The sequence below is a fragment of the Manacus vitellinus genome, unplaced genomic scaffold (genome assembly GCF_001715985.3).
Source record: "Manacus vitellinus isolate BGI_N305 unplaced genomic scaffold, ASM171598v3 scaffold_9_pilon, whole genome shotgun sequence".
NCBI classification, from domain to species: domain Eukaryota; kingdom Metazoa; phylum Chordata; class Aves; order Passeriformes; family Pipridae; genus Manacus; species Manacus vitellinus.
The window spans coordinates 1976397-2003570 of record NW_021940917.1 but is presented as its reverse complement, the minus strand read 5'-3'; the positions used below and the strand labels follow the sequence as shown (position 1 = coordinate 2003570).

General features: G+C 35.8%; 1 protein-coding gene across 1 annotated transcript in view; it reads left to right on the top strand.

Annotated features, from left to right (window-relative positions):
* TMC1 (transmembrane channel like 1) overlaps positions 1 to 27174 on the top strand; it is a 54669-nt gene that overhangs the window by 26294 nt on the left and 1201 nt on the right. Inside the window, exons 8-19 of the mRNA XM_018085841.1 lie at positions 1270 to 1368; positions 3857 to 3999; positions 6492 to 6636; positions 8650 to 8844; positions 12996 to 13175; positions 13427 to 13579; positions 14768 to 14896; positions 17819 to 17886; positions 19880 to 20119; positions 23993 to 24118; positions 25835 to 25913; positions 26008 to 26137. Coding sequence (XP_017941330.1) covers positions 1270 to 1368; positions 3857 to 3999; positions 6492 to 6636; positions 8650 to 8844; positions 12996 to 13175; positions 13427 to 13579; positions 14768 to 14896; positions 17819 to 17886; positions 19880 to 20119; positions 23993 to 24118; positions 25835 to 25913; positions 26008 to 26137 — 1687 coding nt within the window. The remainder of the gene's footprint in view (positions 1 to 1269; positions 1369 to 3856; positions 4000 to 6491; positions 6637 to 8649; positions 8845 to 12995; positions 13176 to 13426; positions 13580 to 14767; positions 14897 to 17818; positions 17887 to 19879; positions 20120 to 23992; positions 24119 to 25834; positions 25914 to 26007; positions 26138 to 27174) is intronic.

The window sequence follows — 27174 nt, the reverse complement described above, 5'->3', positions numbered from 1 at the left end:
CAGAGAGATGCCTTGAAATAGACATGACAGAAAAAGGTAAAATGTATATAGGGTTGTCCACTGAAAGTGTGTTTTCCTGTGTCTGGGATGACATAGGTATGATTTTGTTTGATTGTTTTGGGCTTTCTTGTTTTTTTTTTTGTTTTTTTTTTTTTTTTTTTTTTTTTTTTTTTTTTTTTTTTTTTTTTTTTTTTTTTTTTTTTGTTTTGTTTTGTTTTTTTTTTTTTTTTTTTTTTTTTTTTTTTTTTTTTTTGTTTTTTTTTTTTTGTTTTGGTGATTTTATGGAGAACTGAGTAAAGGAACTGAGACTAAGAAGAAGCCAAGTGGAGTATCTTGACTAATATGTGCATTGCAGTAGGAAGATTCTTTATGGGGCTCAGAGGATATTTTCAAATGTAATACTCACATGGTGATAAGGCCCAATTGGGCTGTAAATTCATGAGAGAGACCTGTCATGCTTTGTATTGTTTGCAGCATTACAATTAGTAATGGTACTTAGAGCAGATGTAATTCAAACAGATATTACTTCTATGAAATGTAATATTGTTTGGGTTCCTTTGAGCCATCATATTGTCCTCCTGAAAGCAGGACTTTTATGGAATTAAAATTATGCGCCATCTCCCTGATTTGAATATTCCATATCCTCTTATCTTTCTTATTTTCTAGTAAGCAGATGGGAAACAATCAGGTAGGAATTTCCAACAAATTCCTAGTACAGCATTTCAATAGCATGATCCATTTTCCTTAGAAGCCAAAACAGACAAAATGCCCAACAGTTTTCATGTTAACCCTGGAAGAGGACATATACTGTACCTGAGCAAGCATCTTCCCAGTAGCAATGGGATTGTCAGAATCCAAAAACTGATTCCCTGCCATCTTCCCACACATTTCAATTAAAAAAAACACCCAATAAAATCCATAATGCAAGAAAAATTAATCTTCTGTTCTTCTCTGTAAGAAAAACACCATTGATTTTGGTGTTCTGTTTGGACTTCTGTGTTGCCTTTAAATGTAAGAGACATAGTTTGATAATCCATTGAGCCTAGTGGAACTTTATATTTAGAAAACACCATTGAATGTATATGTTAGGGACAGTTTGAATCACTAATGTGAGGATCCATGAAAGGAGTTGTACAAGTACGTCATTCTCGCTAAGGAGTTTAGGAGCATAAAACAAGTCTTCCTAAGAAATGACAAATCACTCTCCCTTCCTTCCCTTCCTTAATATTTTGCTTTAATATGTAAATCACTCTCATTTTTTGGTTTCAGGCTTTGATGGGTAAGCCATATGGCTCTTTACCTAGAAAAACCGTCCCAAGAGCTGAAGAAGCAACTGCTATGAACTTTGCTACTCTCTGGGATTTTAGTGTAAGTCCATAATCTTGCAATACTTCATATTCATATGACTCTTTTATTCATAAATACTTCATTGTTTAATATTCAGTGATTTAATATGAATTATTTCTAGAGATAATTGGCAATAGAATTAGTTTACATATTTTTTTCACAAGCTCTCTGTATAGATGTTTCCTTCAGACAAAACACATAGCAAAGCTGTATGTTCACAAGCTCAAGTATATGTAGCAATCCAAAGACACATGGGGAAATACCTCAAAGATGGTTTGCCATCTCTGGTTTGCCATTTCTTATGCAGGAATTTGGTCTTCTGCTTTTGTATGACTAAGATCCTGAATTTTAAAATGCAGTGTGACTTAGGAAAAAAAAAGGAAATTAAATTAAAAAGAAACACATCTGTATTCTTTTTCTAAAACAAAGCATGTTGCTTTTAGTTTTTTTCCAGTCTTACAGAACATGCAGATATTTTAGCTGAATTGAGAAGCATATTATAATGCTTTACTGTTGATGTGATTCCCAGTCTAACCTGTACTGATAAGCTAATGATATACTTCTAAATATGTCATACTGCTTTTTCTTCCTGAAAATAACAATTTTATCTTATTGTGGCAGATCTCTATAGTTAATGTCTTTATATATAAAGATGGTACAACTTTGTGTAAAGTCAGCTGGTGAAATTTGTTATTACAACATGTTGTTTAGAAGACTTACATTTCTCTATGGTGTGCAGTCAATGTCATCCTAGGGTATTCCATCTGTGAAAACACACAACCTGAAGTTTTCCTTCAGGTTCATGGAAGCAGCATCCATTGAACTAAGTGTGATTTCTTCCTCAGTCCCCTGCACTCCTTCCATTCTGAAAAGAAGTTCCAAGACTTTTAAAGAGTAATGCCTTTACATATCTTTTAGCACTTCAGTTGTTTTAGCAACAGCAAGAATGAATATAATGTTGAAAGCAGACCCATTTCTTGAAAAAATAAACTCAGGTACAGGTTACTCCAGTTTACAGCTCAGCTCCTACAGCTGTCTGCAAAATTCATGTCTAAAAGTGGCATCTCTATGTCAGTCTGGCCCCTCTGAGGTCACATTCAGCCCATGCTGGGTGAAAGACCTGTGTAGGCTTTACCGCCCTACACAGGCAATCCCAGGAGGTGCACAGGCAGATTTTTTTTTTTGCTTGAAATTGTATTTGTATTGTTGACATGGTAAAGAGAAACACTTTTGGCTTTTAATAGATATTAATTGGAATTCAATTTTAGCATATATTTTTCAGGTAATAGTCCAAACATAAAAAAAATCGGACTCTCAAAGCTTATTGCAATAAAATATTTGATCAACACTCTTTCATGCTTGGCTCACAAGGGAATGAAAGATATCTTCCATGCATGCCTACCTTTATAGAGCTAAAGTTGTTTCAAATTTTACAGTGAAATGCATTTGACAAAGCCCAGGAATCAATATGCTGAATGACACACAGTGAAGGAATTATCTTTAACTTTGCAAAATATAGCAACTTAAAGAGTTCATAATATAAAATATATAAGAGAAAGATGTTATTAATTTTAAGGAAAATGGGCAACTGAAAAACAGACGGGAAACATGGCTTTTTTAACTCACAACCCCCCCAGCCTGTTGTATTACCATCAAAATAATGCATCATCCATCCTCCAATTACATGTTCAAATACTGTGTATTTGACTTGAAATCCTCACGTCTGTCTGGAGCTTTGCCATTGCTGTGCATGAGCTAAGCTGAGCTTGTAAAGACTCTGGCTTTGGTCTTCTTCTAGGAGGTGAGTTCTTGTTCTGAGAATTATCAGGAAGTTTTAGATATTTTATCCATGTCAATACCAGCAATTTCTTACAGTTAATAAGATACTAGTAAATTATTCTAAAAAATCAGTGATCTGAGCTGTAGAAGAGAGGGCAGTTCCTATTAAGATATTTAGAAAAGAAGATACACTTTTAATTGCTGAGAAAACCAATGCACTCATATTGCAATTTTTATAACCTTGGAGTTTACTCTAAATGTGTAAAAACCCTACCTACTGAATAATCACCCATAAAATGCAGCTACCTATTGGTTAATATTAACCAATTGGTTAATATCAAATAGGCTATGTAAGTAAATTTTAGAAATATGAATATTAAGTTAAAAATCTGGCATTTAATCTGCACACAATCTGAAAAATAAATTTTGTAAAATAATATACTTTTGTCTTTACAAGAAGTTTGTGGATGAAGAAGTTTTGACGCATTAAATTGTAGACAGAGTGTTCACGAAGAGTTTTAAAGATAAAAGATTTTGAAGTTGCTATGAAATATTTTATGTCTTTTTTTAAAAAAGGAGACCTTTTCCATCCTGTGATATTTATTATAGTTTTGCTTACAACTGATTTGATTTCATTGAAGTGAATATTTCAGTACATTGCTATTGTTACAGTCAGTGACTATGAGCATAATTAAGAAATTTAACATTATAATTTTTGCTGACTTTTCAGGGCTTTGCACAGTATTCTGTACTCTTTTACGGTTATTACAATAACCAGAGGACAATTGGATGGTTGAAGTTCAGGATGCCCCTTTCGTATTTCCTTGTTGGGGTTGGGACTATTGGCTACAGCTTCATGATTGTCATACGAACGTAAGTGTTCCTTGGCTCTAGAATAAAGTAATTCAAAGAAGCAAATAATTTCACTATGGACCCCCGAGACTGTCTTTTTAAAAATATGGTAATTGTAAGGACAAGGCAATGCAAGATCAAGTGCAAGGCCGAAGTTGTGTAAGATTCCTTCAACCTATATTATTTTTCTGTTGTTTTGCAGCACAAGCTTGTGTTACAGTGTTGTGAAAGTGGGAATAGATCTTTACTGAAAAAAAAACCCACTACTGTCCTGATCTTCAGAATAAAAAATGAATGCATAAAGTATGGAAGAGAGCTGTTAGCCTATCTTTCTAAAATACTTGGCATCTTTTCATGATACTTGTCAGCTAACATTCAGGAAATTCAATTGTTCTACATTTAATGATACCTTATGTGAACTAAACTATTTTACAAAGCAGGAAAGAAGCATATGGCAAATAATTCCATGTGTAGCTCACAGTCAGCAATAAATGCTGCCATTTTTTATAATCTTTAGTACCCTTGATTCAAGCAAAATGACCACCTAACACAGTAATACAGTTAGCCCTAGCGGTGGCTTCACAAAATGCCTATGGTGAAAAAAATCAGAGCGTTGCAGGTCAAGATTCAAAGACATTTGTAAATATAGAGAAAAATGCAGTTAATCTATTGCCACTGTTTCATGCTGAAGGCAGTATTTTTCATTTGCGTGAGCACTGGACTAATTCACATTCTGTCTTTCAAACTGGTTCCTACGTGGGGCAAGAAGCATTTCAGAAAAAAAAAAAAAGAAAAAACCAGAAAGTCTTCAGTCACATACATGTATTTTTGGAGAGGAAAAAAAACTACCAGAATAAAAAAGCAATTCATTTAGTTCAAAAATATATTTAAAATATTTTTTTATAATGATTAGAAAAGTTTTAGTCTCAGATAATTTTATTTCAATGACTGTCACTCAGACAAAAATAAATAAATGCCTTCTAGCAGAAAAACCCTATAGCCCAAACAAGGGAATATCCTTGAGTCGAAAATACATTGTATGTGCTAACTTTCCATCTGGCCATATGACACTAATGCTGACCAACATTTAGATAATCATATGAGAGTGCTTGCAGAGTTTTCTGCTCTTTTCTGTTTCTCCAGAAAGAACCACAGTGGGCAGTGAAACTAAGAGCAGTGTAACAGGAGGTGCTACTATTTTTCTGCTGCTGACTGAGAACTGGGAAAGGAAATATCTATGTGAAAGAGATAGTGAGGATTATAAACACTGTTACTCTCTTTAAGGGAAATATTTACATAAAGGGTTACTCTCTTCAGTTCTTAAAGTGCACAACATAAAATTGAAACATTTCTGGTCCCAAAGAAATTATATTCTAACCAAAAGATTATTCATTATTTCATTAGAAACTCTTGAGAAGGAATTATCTTAGTCTATAAACTAGAAACAGGGCAGATTCTACCAAGAATCTTCCATGATCTCTGATCCTTCTGTATATAACCAACCCTGGTATTGATTTATGGCAGCTCAAAGGATTTGCTGTATTATTTGCTTACTATTCTTCTCCTAGATTTGAGAGGATATGGTCTCTTAAAAATGTGGTATGTAGAATGCATTAATACTAATATTAATAACATAACTCTGCTGCACTAGTGAGCTTTAAAATAGGTGTTGCCTTTTTGTCACTGATAAATAAATACATTATTGAAGGCATAATGATTTTTCCCCTACCAATACACTTCATCCTTGTGCTTAATGATTTGAATTAGGTGACCAGCTATGCAGAAGCAAGACCATGGTTATTACATGAATGACAACTGTTTGAAACAGAAAATTTTGTAGTTCAGATTAAGCCAAATCTGAAAAAGTATTTCTCTGAAGAAATAATCTAATGTTTCTGCATACTATTATAAATCTCTTGTGTATGTGTATAGGAGATAGAAAGCTCTATTAGTGATATTTTGTATTCTATAACCAGATTTTGTTCTGGCTTGTTATTTTAGAATATTTATTATACTCTTTGATATATTTATTTATTTTGGGGATTTTTGTATTTATTTGTTTGTTTTGGTTTTAGACTACTTTTTTAGAATATTTTATTTATTATAATTTTTCTCTTTTTTCTCTTTGCAAAGTGTCTAATAAAATCTATTGCAGTTGAGGATGCTCTGCAGCTTTCTATTTAAGAGATTGTTTGATACTGTTTTTCCACTGTGTTTCTTATCGAGCAGAGTTTTGTCAAGGTGTTAATGAGGTACATTCATTCTTCCTCATCAAATTGTGTGTTGTGAGCCCATAAATTGTCTAAATATGAAAACCACCATCCTTTTCTCTTGTTTCTTTTTGATTTGAGAAAAAATTTAGTATAACAACTGACAGCAAGAATGATACAGGGTTTGGTTTGTTTGGGTTTTTTTTCAGAAAAATGTTAAAACTAAGGAACAATTTAAAAATCATGCTCGCCAAGTAGAACTAGTTCTAACAAGGTCTTCCTGTGTCTTTCTGCCTTTTGTAGAATGGCAAGAAATGCAAATGATGATGGTGGTGGAGATGATACTAGCTTTAATTTCAGCTGGAAAATGTTTACAAGCTGGGACTACCTGATTGGCAATCCTGAGACAGCAGATAATAAGTTTGCCTCCATCACAACAAGCTTTAAGGTAAAACAGAGCTCACTAAGGAGAGGTAACAATATTTGTCTTTTACATTAATGTGAATCAGATGGAACTAAGGCCAAGTGTAAGTTGTGCCTGGGGCCTAGAAACTTGAACTCAAACTGGCATCATACACTTCTGAATCTGAGTCTTTGTGCCTTGTCATCTTATTTTTTCATTTTAATTTTGGAAGAAAAGGGTTTATCATGTTTTGTGTCCTCCGTGCTGACAGCACAAGCTATAGAAAAATTATTCTACTGTAAAAATAGTATTTTCCTTTTTCTCATCTCTGATGACTTCCAATTTCTATGGTGCTTGTCTGGAAAAATTTTTTTTGGATGTTGGTCATATATTGCTAACCTCACATTACCACCTTCTCTTGTTACAGAGAAGAGATATAAAATAAAATAATAGAATCATCTATAAAGGGCTATTTATCATGTCATAAGAATTGGCCTCAGAATTTTGAGTGTATACCTGCTTTTCAGTAAGAAAAGAAGATTACTTTCCTTGCACAATGTAATGTTTTTATTTTCAAATTAATTACGAAATATAGCCCAATTTGCAAAACAATGTAAGATGTTCTTAGGCCTCTTTTCACTGTACAAGTATGTTGATTTCAAGAGTCACTGTGTGAGGAATCTGGGGCAAGGAGCTAGATGCATCACAGTGAAAACAGTGAAGGGGATATATTCCATATGTTGAATGTGAAAGAATGAGTTTCCACACTGGGGTCTCTGGGACATGTCTGTGTATCATGTAAAGGAAAATTTATTTTTCCATGTAATAATATGCAGGGAATACACTGGCAAAGTGTTGCCAGACAATGAAGAAGATGCTAGGCTTGAGTGTCACTGACAACATGCATGAGGGGAGCTGGAGGACTAAGCACCAGCTGCACTGCTCAGTTGCACACACCACCTTTCCTGTCCACAGTAGGGATATTGCCAATTTACCAGCGCCTCCTGCCCATCTTCTCAACTGCAGGCATAACAGATAAATGCAGTTAAAGTCAGCGTAAGTCATCAAGAAAAGATCCTAGGAAAACAAATACTGAAGAAATACATACTTAAAGCACTGAAACTGTCAGCTTTCCCTGTCTGCCTATTAGAGTCAGATACTGAAAGATATTTGGGAAAGATAACAAATCAATTGAGACAAAGGCTTAATTTTGAGAAATAAACTCAGGAAGATTTACAGTGATCCTTGCAAATGAGCAAAGAATCTCAGAGATAAAGGGTGAAGTCTTGACTTGGGTGAGGTCATTGGAGTTCTGTTCAAAAGCTGCCGCAATCTCCTTTCATTTATGTGACAAATGCAAGCTGTAAAAAGAGCAGAGCCATGCAGGGCAATTATTACAATGCAGGAGTTCAGCTTCCCCTCTGGGCAACTTATCTCTGTAACCAAACTCCCTTTCATGAGGACACTCCACAGTAAAAACTCCTTCTGCAGCAAAAAGCTGGAGACTAGAGTTACACCAGTCTTAATATTTATCAGTCATGGCCAAGGGTAAATGTGGGGCAAATATTCTATTCTGAAGTCTGAAGGTCTGCACTGTCTGCCTCTTCTGGGATTCCTACATCTGGACCGTATTTTTTTTCCCTCCAAATTGCTGACTTTCAGAATGAAACTTTTTCCTCTTTTCTCACAAATGCACATTTTTAAAGTGTGACAGTTCCTTTGCTGACAGATAATCACACTGTGTCACTCAGCCACATATCACCTTGCAAGCTGACAAAACGTACTAGTTCCTTGTTGTCACATGAGTACAAGTGTAACAAGACTCAGTGGGGACACGCTCAACAAAGGCAAAGCAAACCCTGGGAGCCAAATCCCCAGAATTTACCAAGGCCTAAACAAGACTTTATGAGATAGTATAAGCTCATCTCAAAACATGAAATGCAGATGTGCATTTGCATCTTTATAATTTATTTAACTGACTTCTAACAATTTAGGAAGTAATATGGGGCCTTCATCATTAAAGTATTTGTAATATTTTTTTCTTTCTAACAAGTGCAGGAAGCAATTGTGGAGGAACAGGAGAGCCGAAAAGAAGAAAATATTCACTTGACTCGATTTCTGAGGGTTCTTGCTAACTTCTTAGCCCTATGCACACTTGCTGGAAGTGGCTACCTCATCTTTTTTGTTGTCAGAAGATCCCAGAAATTTGCCTTGGAAGGTCTGGAGAACTACGGGTGGTGGGAAAGAAATGAAGTTCGTGCTAGCATATTTCTATGATAGATGTGGTTTGAAGCTGTGTTCCTCTGCTTTGCATGTTGCATTTTTTTCCTGATATTTAAAAATTCTGAGTATGGGTGGTAAATATCTAACAAAAGAATTGCTTTTGACTCCTGCTTCATAAAATTTCTTGGTTGCTTCTTCCAAACGTCAATACAATGCTTTGTATTTAGTTTCCATTTGAGGCCATTATGTTTCCTCTTCTGTGCTCTTAAGATTGTTTTCCAGACACTCTATGAGTTCACAAGCTCTACGCAAGGAACCCAGTTTCCTGATGCTTTCCTCTGAGACTGTCCCAAGCAAAGTGACTGGTGTGTGGGCACAAAGTTATCTGGGGCCTCATGGATACAACTCTGCAGCGTAGAAGGAGGTTGAAACTCAAGCCTTCCCATTCCATCTGCCCTATCCAAGGGTCCTATACAATTTCTTTTTGCCTAATCTGTGCCTAATGCTACTATATCTTTGAAAATATATGAGAAAAGTTTATACTTTTGAAATTTAGAACCCCATCATGGTTTTTATATTTTGAAAAATCAATATGTTGCGTTCTGTCTCCTTAAAGCTTTGCATTTTCATTTGTAATAATTTCTCACTTTTCAACTTTCAAATTGCTGTGCCTCATTTCGCTTCTTATGTTAATAGCATCTGTTCCCCAAAATTAGAAGTGCTTTGGAGATGGGGAGCATGAGCAGTCAAGGCATGGAAAAATGGAGACAGAAAGCAAATGAGAAAAAACAGACATAATTCAGATATGTGGTAAAAAATATAGAAAATAATAAAAATATAGAAAGTGAATGTTTGAGAGAAAAAAAAGCAGTACCTTCTGTCCTGCCTCTCACATGTAACAACAAGAAAACTTTCAATATAATTAACAGGTACTATATGTAGTACTGCCCAAAGAATACACCTTTTCTCCTAAAATATGTTTACTATGTATTCCAGTATGAGAACTAAGGGACATAAAATAAATTAAGTAGAAGCCAGGTTCAGAAAAAGCAAAAGGGAAGGAATGGTAAATGATGGATGCCAGTGCTATGGGTACCAAAATTTACTTTTGTGTGAAGGAAGATTTATATAAGGCATAAAAGAGAAATACTCTGTGTGTTACTTGATGCATAATGAACAGACCTGAATGAACAAGTTCCCAAACTTAATGTAGTTGTAGTCTATGACTTATTCATATATGTTTGTCCTGTTATTGCTCATCCCTGGGTACCTGTTGGCCTCCACCAGCCTTTGGTGTGACCCAGAACATCTCCTCTTATGCCTCTGGGACTTGTTCCCTTGGGAGAATATGAGACACCGGAGTCAGTGAGGATTTTGATTTAAGACTCTTCAGCACCACAACAAGACCCAACATTCCTATTGATAAACAGGATACACATCTGGTTACAATTAGTCTGAATTTTAGTAATTTGTGGTTAGTCACACTATCTGTAGTTGACTTGTTGCCATTTTGGGCCATATTGAGCATAATTTCTTATGTCTGATGGTGACTAAGACAGTGTGGTATAAACTATGTTAGATACTTTGAAGACCTTAAGATCAAGTTTGTGCAGTTAAGTACAAAGAGAAATTAATGAATACTTTTACGACCAAACTCTCATCACCTACTATAAGCACAGAAAATAGGACAATTCTCATAAGTGATAATTTATTCAAAGCACTAATGTATGAAACTCAACAGAACTGTTAATATAATAAGGTAAAAGGTAGCAGTCATTCAAATGTAAATCCTGTCTTTTTAAGTTATAAATCCAAGTGATGCAACAGATGATAGCTACAAGTTTTTAGTTGGTTGTTTCTCTTTTGAATGTTATGAGTAACAGTGACTTATTACTTTAACAAGATAATCCTAATTACAAATAACGCTATCTAAATAAATAAATAAATAAACATCAGTGAATTCCTGTAATCATTAATACAATATCTACATATTTGTCAGGGGGTGCCACAATCCATGCACAGAATACACTAATTGCCTACAAGTGCAAAAAGCCCCCAAACTCATTTGTTAGCTCTAGAAGTCATTAAAAACCAAGAATCTAAAAACAAAAAGAAAACTATTTACTTCTGTTCATCAAGAACACCAGTCAAATGTACGTAAATTTTTAGTAGTAGGAACATACACATTTGCAAGTGAGTGAATTTATTTGTTGGTTTAGTGCCTTTCTGCTGCCATATTATTTCCAAGAAGCAAGAACAGTTTTAACTCTCTTGGCAGCAGAAAATCAGAATTTTTAAAAAGTTTATACTTGTTCTAGCAAAATGGATTCAAGCATGGCTCAGAAAAGCTTGTTGCAGAACAATTAGAAGACTACGGTCCTGTGAACAATTAATTTTTTTGTGACTAAATCAAGTTATTCTTCTTAGTTGTTCTGGTATGATGAATCTCAAATAAACATCTTTGTGCTTTCTAACAACCTTTATAACTTAGATCAAGAAAATATCTCCTGTTTATTGTTTATTGTTTTTAGTCCCTTACAGACACATGTTTTGTAATACAGTGTTATTTCACATTGAAGGTAATTAACTGCACTCTTAAACTTTTTCATTCCTTTTCATTTATGGCTGGCAAAATGAATTAGAACAACAAGGTTCAAGTAGACTTGAAATAACTTTCAGCAATCACTTAGGAATGTCACATTACTGGAATGCCTCACTCCTCTGTAGCATTTATAAGTTATGTTGTATTTTTAATTTTCCATAAAAACTAGTTATGTCTTGTGTTCTTTGTTTGTTTTGTTTTGTTCCAGTAAAATTGTTCCATTTCCATACTGCTAAGATGATGAGTTAATTTTATTAGAGGTTTCTAAGAAAATCAGGCCGAAAGAAGAGGGACTGATTTGAATTTTCTTACAAACTGAGGAGATGAGATATGAGATGGAGAGCTGGGCCATATGAAATCACCAACCACATGAAATTTAACAAGAATAAGTGTTGGATTCTGCACATGGGATAGGGTAATCCTGGGTATACGTACCAGTGGAAGAATGAGAGGCAGGGGAGCAGCTCCAGAGAAAAATATCCAGGGGTTTGAGTAGATGAAAGTTGAATATGAGTCAGCAGTGCACTGTCAGCCAAAAGGGACAATGATGTCCAGGAGTGCATCAGGCACAGGATCGCCAGCAGGTTGAGGGAGGTGATTGTCTCACTCTGCTCTGCACTGGTGTGTCCCCACCTTGAGTCCTGTGTGCAGTTTGGGTGCTTCAATAGAATCAAAATATTAGAGCATGTCCAGAGTGACCAAGATGGTGAAAGGCTTTGATGACCAGACTAAAGAGGAGCAGCTGAGGTCTCTTGGCCTGTTGAGCTTGGAGAAGAACAGGCTGAGTGGTGATCCCATCAAAGGGCAGCAGCAGAGGGGCAGACACTGAGCTCTCTCTGGGAAACAGCAACAGAGCACAAGGAAAGGGAATGAAGCTGCATCAGAGGAAATTCAGATTGGACATTAGGTAAAGGTTCTTCACAGACAGTGTGGTGAGTCACTGGAACAGGCTCTCTTGTGAAGTAGTCAGGGCACTAAGCTTGTCAGAGTTCAAAGAGTGTCTGGATGACACACTTATTTATTTGGCTTTCTTTGGGCTCTGTGGAGAGCAGGGAGTTGGACTTGATGATCCTTATGAGTCCCTTCCAACTTGAGATACTCTGTGATTTTATGATTCTGTGACATCTAGAATTAATTTTAGGTGAGATCTCAGATAAATTAAATTTAGTGCAGTATTTTTGTAGGAAAGCTTTTTATAGAGTATCTGTCTGTCTTTGGGGAAGATGTGGTAGAGATGATAGCATAAACCAGTACTAGAGATAGGTTTTGTTAAGTCCTGTTAGAGTAGAATTTTAGTTAAATTGTAGATTATGGTCAGAATAATTAACATTTGAATATTTTTGAAATTTATGTGAAACGAAAAAAAAATCTTATATCCATCTAAAGTAGATTGCAACTGACTTCTCAAATCTTTCTTCCTTTGTGAAAACAACTTGTGATACTTAAGACTGGATTTTGGTTTTTATTAAATCAAAACCCTAATGTGAAGTAGTAATGGCTTTTTCATCCAAATAAATAATAATAGAAGAATTAATTTCTAACATTTCACTGTAAACTTTTTTCTCCCCTTCCTCCACAGGTGAACATGGTTATGTCACTTTTAGGAATGTTCTGTCCAACTTTGTTTGATGTAATCAGTTCTCTGGAGAATTACCACCCTCGAATAGCTCTAAGATGGCAGCTGGGACGGATCTTTGCCCTTTTTCTTGGCAATCTCTACACTTTCATTATCGCCCTAATGGATGAAATCAACCTCAAGGCAAGATATTTACTACCCTTCACTATTTTTAACATGCCACTGGGCAAGAACGAGGAAATGAGGACTTCCAGTCAATCACAGGCATGTCAGTGAAAGATATACTTTTCTTTCTATACTTAAAGTACATCCATGCCTGAACTATCACGGGAATCTTGGAACAGAACACACTGAGAGTTTGTAACAAGCTCATGCTGGTTTTTTTTTTTTGTTGTTGTTGTTGTTTTTTTCTCCCAATTTATTTTTTTACTTAGTTGGAAGAAGAAAAGATAGTCAAATATAACATGACAATATGGGAAGCCAGTCTGTACAATGGTACTATTCCAGAAAATTCGACTGCTCCTCCAATACAGGTGGACCCTGCTGATGTCCCCAGAGGGCCATGCTGGGAAACAATGGTGGGACAGGTAATATATCTCCTTTGAGCTCATATTTAAAATAGGTCAGTTACACAATATGATGTCCAAACTCTCTTTATTTCTGCTAGTGTGTCATTAAGGTGGGAAAAGGTGAGCAGAAGCAGATGTGGGACCTTTTCTTGAACTAAAATTTTTAAAAAAAATTATTTTATTTTATTTTGAACCCTGTCTAGAAGGAAATTCTTTCTCCTGTTAGTTGACAGCATTGAAAACATTTATTTTTTTACCCTTCTTTTCACTATCCTCTTGACTTATCTTCCTCTTCCTGATTCCATCTTTGTCTTGCAAAACTAGTTTAGCAATTTTGAAAAACAAGGACATGTGTGCAAGACAGCTCTTACAGCAGTATGCTTTTGAGAAGTTGTCTCTGTCTTTAGCATACGTAAAATAATGTAAAACAACAATAGTGATTAAATGGTAAATCTGCTCAACTATTTTCTTTGATTCAGTTGAGTATTTATTCATATTAACCCATCAATATAAAATGTGGTTTCCAAACAATTTTCTAACATATTCTTTTCCTCTGTTTGATCATACTTTGCTGTTATTGTTCTGTCCACAAAAACAAATTCAATTCTGAATCACTTTCGCTGTTTCTCCATCACTCTGACAATTTGTCCTCCTGAATGAATAAATCACCAGCAGGGAGCATATAGGGAGAAAAATCAGACCCTCTATTCATTTCACTGATGCTGAATAATAAGCTAACACCAAGAGCGCATCACTGAAATAACTTTCCCCTTAATTTCAGATCAGGGAGAGTAATAGCTTTTTGGACTGTTGAGGTAAGCTTTGGACTACTGGGCCTGTTACAATAGGCTTTAGTGGAACATACCAAAATAAAAGTAGAGGAATGAGGATTTGCAGCAGTTTAAGATATTGGCTCAGATTTCTGTTATAGCAGCAATCTTGGCTGGAAATCTTTCCCAGTCTAATCATTCCCAGGAAGTCTCATCTGAAAATATAAGCACCAATTAGAGTAAAGGATACCTCTAGCAAATGAGGGGCAGTATTTCCCTTGGCCTATTACAGAATAAGTGATTGTAGAGGAGGATCAGAGTCTTTTCCATGCTGAAGCAGGATAATCACAATTACAGATCTAGTCCAGTATTTCATTATTATTGTAACTATTAATTACGTAAATATATTCTTAAAAGAGAATATTGCTCTAAACAGGAATTTGTGCGCCTGACAGTGTCTGACACGATGACAACATACATCACGATTCTAATTGGCGATTTCTTGAGAGCTGTCTTTGTTAGGTTTTTCAATTACTGCTGGTGCTGGGACTTGGAGTATGGATTTGTAAGTATCTGATTTTAAATGTCTTTGTTATCTATTACCTCACATTTATGTAAAAAATTGCATTTTCCTTTCAATCCTACAGTTAATTTTTGGATAGACACATTATCTTCAAAATCCCTGTGTTAGTTTTTCTTGGCATTTGTATATGCTCTAATATTTGTCTTATTATTTAGATTCTTGTAACTTAAGGAGTTTTAGAATGTATCTGATTGTATAAGAGCACTGAGTACATATTTTTCACATGTTTATAGTTTGAAGACTTGTTCTCTCTTCCACATAATACAATTGCATTGATTTCTATGGGAGGTGGGATAGGGTTTTCTGGCACACAGTGCTTGTGGAGAAATATAGGAAAGATCCTGTTCTAGAAATCTTATTATATATATATTTTTATTAGAATTAATTTAGCTTAGATAAAGTTAGTAAGGCTGGTAACTTAGTAAGGTTAGTAACTTAGTAAACCTAGTAACATAAGAAGTATAGAACTTTTCACTTGGGAGTTGAGACTTTCACACTTTGACCTGATCTAGGCTAAATTTGCCTGCTAAATATATACTGTAAGATTTGATGCTGCTTTTCATCCTTAAATAGTAGTCATGGTATTCTAAAAGCTTGTGAAGTTCCTGAGGACTCTTTAGTACAGAAAAGAGCAAAGTAATTTAAGACTATCATAGGTACCTCTGCATAACCAGTCATCATAGCTGTTCTGCCATAATTATGTCCTTCTTCCCTCAAAATTTTGCCTTCCTAAATGTAGAAATTGCTTGCTTTATTAAAAACTGGAAATGTTAATTTTCCAGAGGAAGAGAAAGTTTTGGTATTTTCTACTAAAAAACTCAGGTATCTGATACAGCAATCACATTGTTACTCACTGGCTCCTACAAAATTTCAACATTGTTTAAAGGTTTTACATTGTGCCTCAAATAGTACTGGTATAAGGCTGGAGAGAGACTACCAGACAGCCAGGTTGTGCACAAACAAATTATAACTCTTGCAATATCAAAATCAAATGGAGGAGTTTGAATACAGCATGGGCAGAAAAATTGCCAACAAGACATCTCCTCATAGGGAATCCTGGAACCAACTTATAATTGACTTTTTTAATTGGCAGTATATAAGACTGTCTATGATGGTCTGGTCCATTACAATCTGCAGGTCCAGTAAACTGCTTGAAACAACAGATGGAAGTAGAAGTTGAAACTGGAAATCACTGTAAATATCTGATCTTAAAAGACTCCTTAGGAACTAGTTATACTTATGTCTCTGTGGCTAGTGGTCATGGATCCATTAATTTTTAGACTTTTTCTATATCCTAAATATTTTGACAATCAAGATATCCTTCGGTGAAGAATTCCAGGAATTAACTGACATGTTGTGTGGAAAAACTGCTTTCTTTTATGTGTTTAAAAATTAGATTTCCAATTATTTATTTGTTAATGCTAACCCCTATGTTATGAAGAGCAGTCATACATTATTTGATTCTGTGTGATCCTATTAATTCTCTCCATGTTGCTTTTGATATTATATCTTATACAGATCTTGTTAGTTTACAACCTTTCAAGTTGAATATTAGTAATCTATTAAATTGTTACTTGTATGGAAGCAGATTCATAAATACATGCAACGTAAGCAGATCACTGTAAACATATGCCCATGTGTATACATACACAAAACTACACAGAAAACCTCTAGGGACCTCAAATATTCCAACAATATAACATAGTATAAGTCAAAATTATGGCTTTAATTGATGATTTCAATAGAATAACTTTGTTGTTCAGCCATAAGGGAATAGTTATTTTTGCGTCTCATGCCCTTTACTCCTTCTATCAGTCATCAGCATAATTGATACTTAGAAATCACACATTATCTGTGGTCTTTTTGTCCTCCAGTATGGTGATTCATGCAAGTCACCAGCTGTGATGTAGCAATACTCTTTTATGAGAAAGGTGAGTGAACAAGATCTTCTGAGGATGCAAACCATATAAATAATATGTTTGAAACAGATATTTAAGTGCAAACAAAAAGTTTACAGCCACAATTTCTTACCGGAAAGTTTTCTTCTGGTGCATATGCACACATACTAATGTGTATGGATGCATTTCAATTGTTGCTTAAATTCAGTGTATTAATTGTTTGCAAATGGAAACGTTCATGAATAAGAAATTAATAATTAGGGCAAAAGAACTGATGTAGAAATGATGAAAGATTTGTAGAAGCAGAATGAAGGGGTCAAATGAAGAGTTCAGAAACATAAGACTAAATAGTTTTTGTGGCATGTCTCTACACCAGAAATAAAAGTATCTGATACAGGGCTTTCTTCAACAGACAAATCAATAATGACACTCCATGGCTGAATTTTAAAATAAAAATTAAAATCAAACACACTTGATTTATAGATAAGATATTCATATTAAGCAAGGAAAACGATGATTGGCAAAATCTATCAATGCTTAAAAGAAATTCCTCAACAGTATAACTGCTGAAATATGAAAAATAATGCTGTAGTTCAATCAGGTATTCAATCACACTAAATCACATTAATCACATTGAATATCATGTCTGGTACTGTATTAGAAGACACATTACATGACCCCACTAGCCACTCCAACGAAAAATTTCTGAATTTTTGCTTTAAAATTTACCCAGTAACCAGAATAATTTTTAATTCTCCCTTGGCACGTTCCTCTGAAGAAATATCAAAAAGATTTTCAATAAAATACTGCAAACTATCAAAAAGACTGCCTTCTGCCCCTGAGTTATACTATTTATTTTGTGATTCGCTGATAAGATGCAGCAAGAGGCCTTGTAAAATGATGCCAGTGTACTACTGCTGTAGGAAGTGAGAGTTTTAATCTACTGTAAGTCATCTTAAGTACCCTTCTGCAAACCTAATGAAAACATCTGTATTGTTTCTTTCAGCCATCATATTCTGAGTTTGATATAAGTGGAAATGTGCTGGGACTGATCTTTAACCAAGGCATGATCTGGTAGGTGTGACAAAGCATGTTGCATCTGCAGGATGGAAGGATTTAGCTGTATCTGTGAAGGATTCTACTGAAATCCTGATCATGTCCCATTTCTTTAGTTTGATGGAAGTATAATGAAATATATACCAAACTCTGGTACACTGCAATCAGTGAGAACACTTCAAAACTAGTTCTGGGCTAAGATTTTGGGACCAGATACATCAGGGGTTTGCAATGAATTGGTAAGACCAACCAGTAAACAGCTGCATAGATTAATCTTATACTTTTGTTGTCTGACTGCTTGCTGTACTGTTTAGCTTTGAATTTCAGCCTTTCAACATACCTTACCAGTCTTTTCCCATGTTTCCTGTGGAAAAAGGCCTTAAAACAAATGTATTTACACTTAACTGTGCAGGCATGTGAATGTGCAAACAATGCTACTTGTTACAGAATCTTAGAATGCCACAGAAATACAGACAAGGGGCTGCAAATATCTTGCAGTCCCTGCAACCAAACCCCGCTGCGGGGTTGCACTGGGAACCTGACAGTGGCACTGTGTGTTCGTTCACATGGAGGATTTGAGGATTTATCACTGTGGATGACCAGGGCCTTGCCACCCCTGGCCTTGCAGTGATGGCATGCTGTAAGTAGGGCTGGACAGAGTCCAGCCCTGTTGCTGGCATCTGAGGTATTCACATTGTGTCCTATATCTCACAAAAGCAGCTCAGCTTTGCAACTGGCATCTTGTTATCTGCCTTAGGACTGCCATTCCAGTTTCTGGTAGGAAACATTTCTCATCAAAATGATGAGGCTCCAGCATAAACTCTATTTACCATTTGATACTTGCCAATTGATGTCACTAATACTTTTGACTGCTGTAATAAACACTTTGGAAGATAGGCTGAAAATCATTCTCTACAAGACAGATGTTGGGGACTGGGTGAGGGACTTGATTCCTGATTATTCCCTAACAAAACTTCTATACACATCTATCATTTTTATACTTCATTACATGTACAGACTCTGTGTACACTAAGCTGCCATGCTCCAATATATACTGTCTGACACAGAAACTGGGACTTGTGCTTTTGTGATTCTATTTAGATACAAAATCCTTCATTTTACTACTTATTGCAGAGCTGGGACCACATTTTCATGCTAATTCATATTTGCAGGGCTAAGGCAATGGAGCTGTGGTGTTTTTCAAAATAATATCTGATGATTTAAACTGAATCAGATACATCAGATGAGTTAAAAAAGATTGACTGAATTATAATAAGCACACATTGCCCGAAATATGTTTATCATTAATACATGTGTAAGATAAATTAGCTTCTCTTTTATTTGAGCTTTGTAAATTCTCTTTTGCATGCTTCTTCTCATCTGAAACAGAATAGAAGGAAGGGCCAAGCAAATGAATGTAACTGCTCTTCAGTCAGCATGACACAAGAAACAAGGTGTGATAAAAGTAAGGTGGTGCCAGCTGTGTCAGTGTGACAACCATACAACCACGTATAATAGGGGAAAACCAGTGTTTAGCAGAATCTATAAACAGATTGTTGACCTAAACCACTAAATGATCATGAAAACAGAAGTTAAAATAAATGTCAACTAAGTAAAAATATCCTTCCTAAAATAGTGTTAGTATATTAAAAAATAATAAAGTATAAACTAAATTATTTTGTTTACTCCTAACTGTTGGGGTTGGTAATACTTAGTTTTTACACAAAACAAGCAAGATGCTACCAGACAAATTAAGAGTGAATAACATTTCATCAAGTGATCATTTAATTTGCAGAGAAAGAGGACTTTTAAACAAAAGGTTCATATAGAGAATTTTTTCCAGTTCTTCTTAAAAAAAGAAAAAAGACCAGTAAGAAAGACGGTTTTATGAATTTCTGAGTGCACAGTGCATATGGCTACAAAGCACATTGACGCAGTGAATGGCTGGTATGTCTAGGAAGACAGAAGTCCTATAACAAAGTGGTTAATTTTTTATTTGCTTCTTTTCTAGGATGGGATCTTTTTATGCTCCATGTCTCCCAGCAATCAATGTGTTTCGCCTCCACACATCAATGTACCTGCAGTGCTGGGCAGTGATGTGCTGCAATGTCCCCCAAGAGAGGGTCTTCAAGGCTTCCAGATCCAATAACTTCTACATGGCCATGCTGCTTTTCATCCTCTTTCTCTCCACACTGCCTGCTGTGTACACCATTGTCTCCATCCCACCATCTTTTGACTGTGGTCCTTTCAGGTTCTTTGCATTTTATATACCATTTTTTGTAATTGATGTAGTGAACAGCTTCATCACATCACAGTGAATGATGCAGCACAGAAAAACTGCTTCTATAATAAGCATTAGCACCTGATAGGCTGAGTGTTTAATTGAGTTTAATTGTGCATAATTCTAAAGCTGGAATCCTGAAAAACTGAGCAATTCCTTAGGAAGTTTTGTCTGAGGTACAGAACAGAAAATCTTTTAGTTAATTTTAATGTAAATATTATCATTATTGCTGCACTAAAGACAAACTATTCTTCAGGAGTAGAGCAGTGACCTGTTGTGAATATCAGTCTGTTGGCTTAAAAGTGATGGCTTTTAGGAAATGTCTGTGTCGTGGGAGGGGCATATCAGAATGCATGATATGTATTGTGGTTCAGTCTTTGACTGTCATGACTCTCTCCAATTCAGAATGCCACGTGTCTGTACTACCAGTGTCAAGCTGAATTTGTTTCTGAAGTCTTCAAGACCTCCATATACCTTAGTTCCTTCTAAACACTTTGGCTTGGCCTGCCTATGCAAACATATGCTTTGCATTCAAGCTAGTTTAGATTTTGCCACAGTTTCTCCTTCTATGCACGCTACATGAGACCATTTTCATCATCTTTACCTGCCAGGTAGCATGAGATACAACTAAAATGATTACACAACAACACTCAAGACATGAAATTAAAAATTCTAGAAGTCTTTAGTCTTTGTTTTTAAACAAAATATTAACAAAGCAACAGTAGGAGAACAGTAAGAGACATTCTGTTTGCAATGAGAGGTTTAGATAACACATTACTGTTGTAAGTAAAATGACATCTACATGATCCCCAGTGCACTTTCTAAAGGAGTAGAAGCCTCACCATATTAACTTTGGCTAAAGGTAAAATTGGAGAGATTGTTTCTAGACACCTGCAACAGCCACAGGTACCAAAAAGGGAGAATTGCATGACATGACAAAAATTGTGATGGAACAGAAAATCGTTTGAATTTACAGAAGAAATTCTCATGGCTAGGCTTCGTGAACGAAGATTTGGGAAGGGCTCTATCCACATTTGCTACAAGTGCACTGGTGGCTAAAGAGGCCAATGCAAGATAGACAAATCTGGTTGCAAAAAGCACAGCAGAAAGACTCCTTGGATGGTTTTGACAAGACACAATTCTTTCCGTGTTACCTTTTCTCCTCGAGAGTGATCCTGCGTGCGTTCTCAAAAGAAGCAGCAGCGTTATAGATGGTGTGTCTCCAGACCTCTCAATTGGAGGCCAGAGCAGACTAGTGATGAAGGTCAGTGTGGTCAAGGCTGAGATGTTGTTTCAGGGAGTCCTTGTATCTCTTCTTCAGAGCTCCTGTCTTGTGGCAGCCGGTGGCAAGTTCACCACGAAGAACGATCTTAGGGAGGCGGTGGTCCTTCATCCTTGAGTTGTGCCCTGCCCAACGCAGCTGTGTTCTCAGCAACATGGCCTCAATACTTGTGACTGCTACTTGTTCTGGAACAGGCGTATTGGTCACATAATCTGACCAGTGGATGTTTAGGACTGTATGGAGGCAGCGTTGATGGAAGCGTTCTAGGAGTCACAGCTAATGGTGATAAATGACCCATGATTCGGACCATATAAAAGAGCAGACAGCACAATGGCTCTGTAAACACTGATCTTTGTACTTTTCTTCAGGTGTTTATTTCGCCAAACTCTTTTATGGAGTTTTCTGAAAGCTCTATATGCCTTTGCTAACCTGTTGTCTATCTCTGTCAATCTTACTGTCCAAGGAGATGAGGCTACCTAGGTAATTAAACTGCTGGACTGATTTGAGCTCTGATTGGCCAATGGTGATATGGGGATGATGGAAGACTTCCTGAGGTGCAGGTTGATAGAAAACTTCTTCAAGCTCACTTCCAGCCCAAAAAGCTCAGCAGCATCTGCAAAGCAGGATGTTAAACGCTGCAGAGCTGCTTCTGTGTGGGCGATGAGGGCATCGTCGTCGTAAAGCAGCTCCCGGACAAGATGGTTTAAGGTCTTGGTGTGGGCCTTCAGTCGCCTTAGGTTGAAAAGGCTTCCATCAGTACGATATTGGATGTAGATACCGTCCTGATCATCGAGGTCTGCCACAACCCTTTGGAGCTTCATGCTCAAAAAGACTGTGAATAGGGTTAGTGCAGGAACGCAGCCTTGTTTCATGCTGTTAGTTATTAGAAAGGGCTCAGAAAGTGCATTGCCGTATCTGACTTGGCTGTACTGATTCTCGTGGAGTGAGATGATCATTTTAAGGAACTTGGGGGGACATCATAAATGTTCCAAAATCTGCCACAGACCTTTTCTACTCACAGTATCGAAAGCCTTGGACAGAAGAAATTTTAACAAAGCAAAAGATACAAATTAAGATATTTTATGAGAGCCATAGCAAAAAAATACAAAGGGAGACATCTGAGGTCAGATCTGAGTAGAAACAGTTATTCAATTGGATATTAATGAAATGGTAATATTATTTTTCAAAATGAGAAAGATGCCTGCCACTTTTTCTTGGTCATATGCAGAGATAAGTTGTTCTTCATCAAAAATATGAAACCTCCAATATAACTGTTAATGAGGAGCACATAAAACTAATGAAGTTTCATTCAAGCTGGGTAAAGGTAATGCCAAAGTTGAGCAGCCAGTGGATAAATACTGATAATACATGACTCTGTATTTAAAAAGAAAAAGATTTTCCTGTTGGTAGCTCAGTGGCTCATCTATTTTGAAAATTTTGACTCTTTGGGGCTTTTTTTTTTCCTTTTTTTTTTTTTTTTTCAAATTTTAGTCCATTCATTAAAAGCAACATATATAACTCAACAGAGACCTGCCAGTAGTAGGGAAGACAGGACAGAATTAGCAAAGTTGTGACAGAAAAAGCTTTGTGCATGCTGGGGAAAGATAAGAAGAGCACAGAATGGAATTTCTCATCTACCACGAGTGACTAGAGAGTGTAGAGACAAAGAACTGACCTGAAGAATTCTACCTGCAACATTTTTATACTACCTGGAAGAGGGTAAGTGTTGAGAATGAGTTAAAAACAAAGACCCATTTGTCAGAAATGCGTTACAAGAACTGAAGAGCAGCGACAGGAGACTGCAATGACAACTATCGGTGGCAATTTGGAGACAACTCCTTTAACCAAGTAAAATTACCAATTAGTCTTGATACACAGAGAGGCATTTTGCCAGTCTTGCTCAGTTAAAAATATCAAACTCTATGTTCTGAGGCACAGACAAAGGCAAAATAAAATGTGAAGAACTTCTGGAACATCTACTGAAATATTTCTGAAGAAGAATAGTCTAGGAAGAAAATACTTTGTAGATAAGCCAGCCATGGAACAATTACATATGAAGGTAATTAGATTGCTGCAACAATAACAAATATCTCCTGAAACACAGCCACTGACTTCTGTAGCGTTGGTGCACAGCAAAGAGAGAGGAGAATTGGACTGAACACTGCTGATCAAAAACTAATTGCAAACAGACTATTTTTTGCTTATCGACCATAAAAACTGGATTTGAATTTTCTTCCATGTCTTCATAGAGCACAAATTTCACTTCACTCATTGGTTGGTGGTGAGGAGTTCACAACTCAGTGCACTGATTCACTGAGGAGTAATCTTGGTGGCAACTGCAGGGAAAAACTATTACCGTACAATAAGAATTTTGGTGTTTATTTTCCCCTCTAGAATACATAAATATTACTTAAGATACTATTCCTTCTGGAGTGCAAAGCTTTAAATAAACATACAGTTTATTGTCCTTTTCCCAGGTTTGATGTGGTGTGATTAGCATATATATTCATAGTTGCCATAATATTAGTATGTGACATATTGTCATCTTTTCTGTTTAATAGTGGGAAGACTAGAATGTTTGAAGTCATATCAGAAACTCTGGAGCATGATTTCCCTTCCTGGTTTGGGAAAGTATTTGGCTATGCCTCTAACCCCGGACTCATCCTACCCTTTATACTGCTGATGGTGTATGTATAGAATATTAACTATAAGGCCTGTTAAGTTTCTTTCACTCTGAATCTTCACTACCTGAATATCTAATTAAATACAGTACTGACTGTCCAGTGGTCAGGACCTGAAGAATTCGTGAGTGTTTTATTTGATCATATTTAATGTCCATTTGCAGAAAGGTTGATATCTCTCTTTTGTTCAATGGCTTTCTTTTTGGTTTTGTTATTCTTTTCAAAACAAATGTTGCTTCCACAATAATGAAAAAGTTATTAAAATGCAAAAAGCCTGTGGGGGCTCTGAAGTGTTGTAACATTGATCTGCTAGTCTCATACACAGACTAGCACATCGTATATCCTCAGTAAGTTCAATAGACATGAACACCATGGAGCAGAGTTATTCTCAGTAACTCTCAGTGAGTCTGGTCTTTGATGCCTTTAATTTTTAAAGACTACTCTGTGCTATTGGGACAGGTGTGAAGCAGGGTTTTGGAGACTTTATAAAATAGGGCTGGTAGAGATTTTTGTAAGTCAGTCAATACCTGGTAAAGAAAATGACCCCAGAATTTTTTTTCTGCCTTATAAAAGCATTTTAACCTGCGGTGTGCATATATATATGTATTGGGTTATGTAGCATACTGCTGAACTAAAAATTAATTCTGCATAAACGTGAGCTTGGATTTAACTTTGCATTGTAGAACTGTGAATAAATATGAAGATGATTACAAAATACAACAGAATTTGCAGAAGGATTTTGCATGAGGAAGACGAAATTATGAGATGAAATTTTGCCAATGTTCACTTAATATCATATTCTATTTTAACCCTTAGCTATAAAGGGCAAAGACACTAAAAATAAATAGAGGGGAAAAAAAGTAACATAGGGAAAATACAAAGCAAAGTCAGGCAAAGCAGAGGAAACAGCATATGCATCATTATTATTAGTAGTATGATTATTTAACTATATAAATAGAAAATATAACTATAATATAAAAATACTATCTGTTATATAAAACATGTATGTATATATCTATATGTCCCATATATTTATATTATTTATATATTATATTTAATATATAATTATTTTTATATATAATTCATTATTTACTGATTACATCAATAAAAGACTGCATATCAGATTTTTTCTAATTAAATCAGGATGGTGAAAACTACTGATTCCATAGTTATCACAACAGTAATTTCATACACTAACAAATGAAAATTGCGTTATGTTATGCAGTTATGTTTTTGTTTACTAGAAGAAGGAGGTTATAATTAAAAACAAAAATGAAAAACTATGCTTTTGGATGGTTTTTTTCCACAGTATTTCAGATTGCCTACTGTATTAGTTCAATAGCTTTTACAAATATGATTTAGTAATTTTTAAGGTATATCATACAAATTAACTTTTATAAGTTATTCTGTAGAAGATATTTTGCAGTGAAGCACTGCTTTATGGAACATCCTTAGCTGCTGTAAGATTGAAAGTAGAGTATTAAGAGAGAGAGAATAATTTCTTTTGTTTTTTACCCCCTCAAAAAACAGTGCCTTCTTCATACTGTAAGGAAACACATTGTTCATTGTTCATTGTCAAAATACTAGTACTAATTAGGCACAGTACATAAGGAAAAGATATAGACTATATATTATCACAACTGTAATTGTTGCTATACGAATGTTCTGAGTCCTTATATGTAAATCATTGCCTAACAAGAAATTATTATTCTTTACATTTAGCCTGAGTATTTATTATCTCAACGCGACATCCAAATCCTACAAGGAAGCTAACTTGGAACTTAAAAAGAAGTTACAAAGTGTAAGGAATAAAGAATTATTTATTTTTTGGTTTTACTAAATGTTAGAGAAGCTGTTTGGGTTGCTGAAAGATGCTTTCTCTCTCCCCATATTAGCAAGCAGAAGAAAATAAAAGAAGAAATAAACAAAAGGCACAAAAATCAAATGAACAAGAAGAAAATCCATTTGAGACAGAACCGCCAAAGCCTAAAGGAGGCAAGCAAGATGAATCCACTCCAAACCAAGGTAAGGACTGGTTTGAACATCTCAGTATGAGGAATTCATGTATGTGTGATCGTAGTCTTCCTTACTACTTGACTGCTTCCTAACCTGAAACATATTCACAATACTGAATTGCAAGTGTTAGCCTAATCTCCAGTTCACTTTTCTTTCTTTGGCTTGTTTAAGAAATACTGTAACATTATTCCACACCAGGCAGCACGAAAGTAGAAAGCTGAACTATAATGAATTGAAGGTCCCAGTCTCACTGAAAAAAAAAAAAACCACTTAAAGACTTGTCTGAATGTCAGTGATGCCTCTTATCTACCATAAATCAGTCAAAGTCTAAATCTTGTGCCCCTTCTGTCATATTTTGTTGACCCAGAAATACTCAGGACAGTTTGGTCCTCTGTGCCAGGTTCACCTAGAGAAAGTATAGTCAGAACACAGTATGGTAGCACTCCTTAACAGAAAACCTAGATTGGGCAGGCAGGTTTCAGTCTGTCCTGAGGGTTTTTGCTGGCTGTTTCCTTTTCCTCATCATGCATGCGTGCCACATAGCAGCTCAACTGGCTCAAGCCTAGGAGGGAAACTCAGATTAGAGATGACTGTCTTTGGAAGAGCCATGTCTAATTACTGCCTTCATCACTGTTGCCAGATGATATCTAAGTGCATCTTGGGAAAAGTCTCTACTTTCCCCCATGGGGGCCTGTATGATTTGATTATTAAAGTTATTAGAGAGATGCCTCTGCCTGAATTAAGGTGCAAACAAGACCTATGTTGAAATAGTATGGATTTTATTTAACAGTAAATGTGCGCTAAAGAGAGATACAAATAAATAGGAAAGGGGGAAACAGGAGAGTGACAGAGAGAGACAGATCAGACAGAAAATATCACCATGATGTGGGTACTGATGGTGTCCCATTGGTCCTCTTCCTCTGAACTTCTTGGTGTTGAGGGTCCCACACAGAGTTCAATGGATTAATATACATTCAGCCTAGGTGAGAATGCCCAAGCACCTCCCCTGGGGAGGGAGGTGGAAGTTTTACACTGTCTCTTGCAAC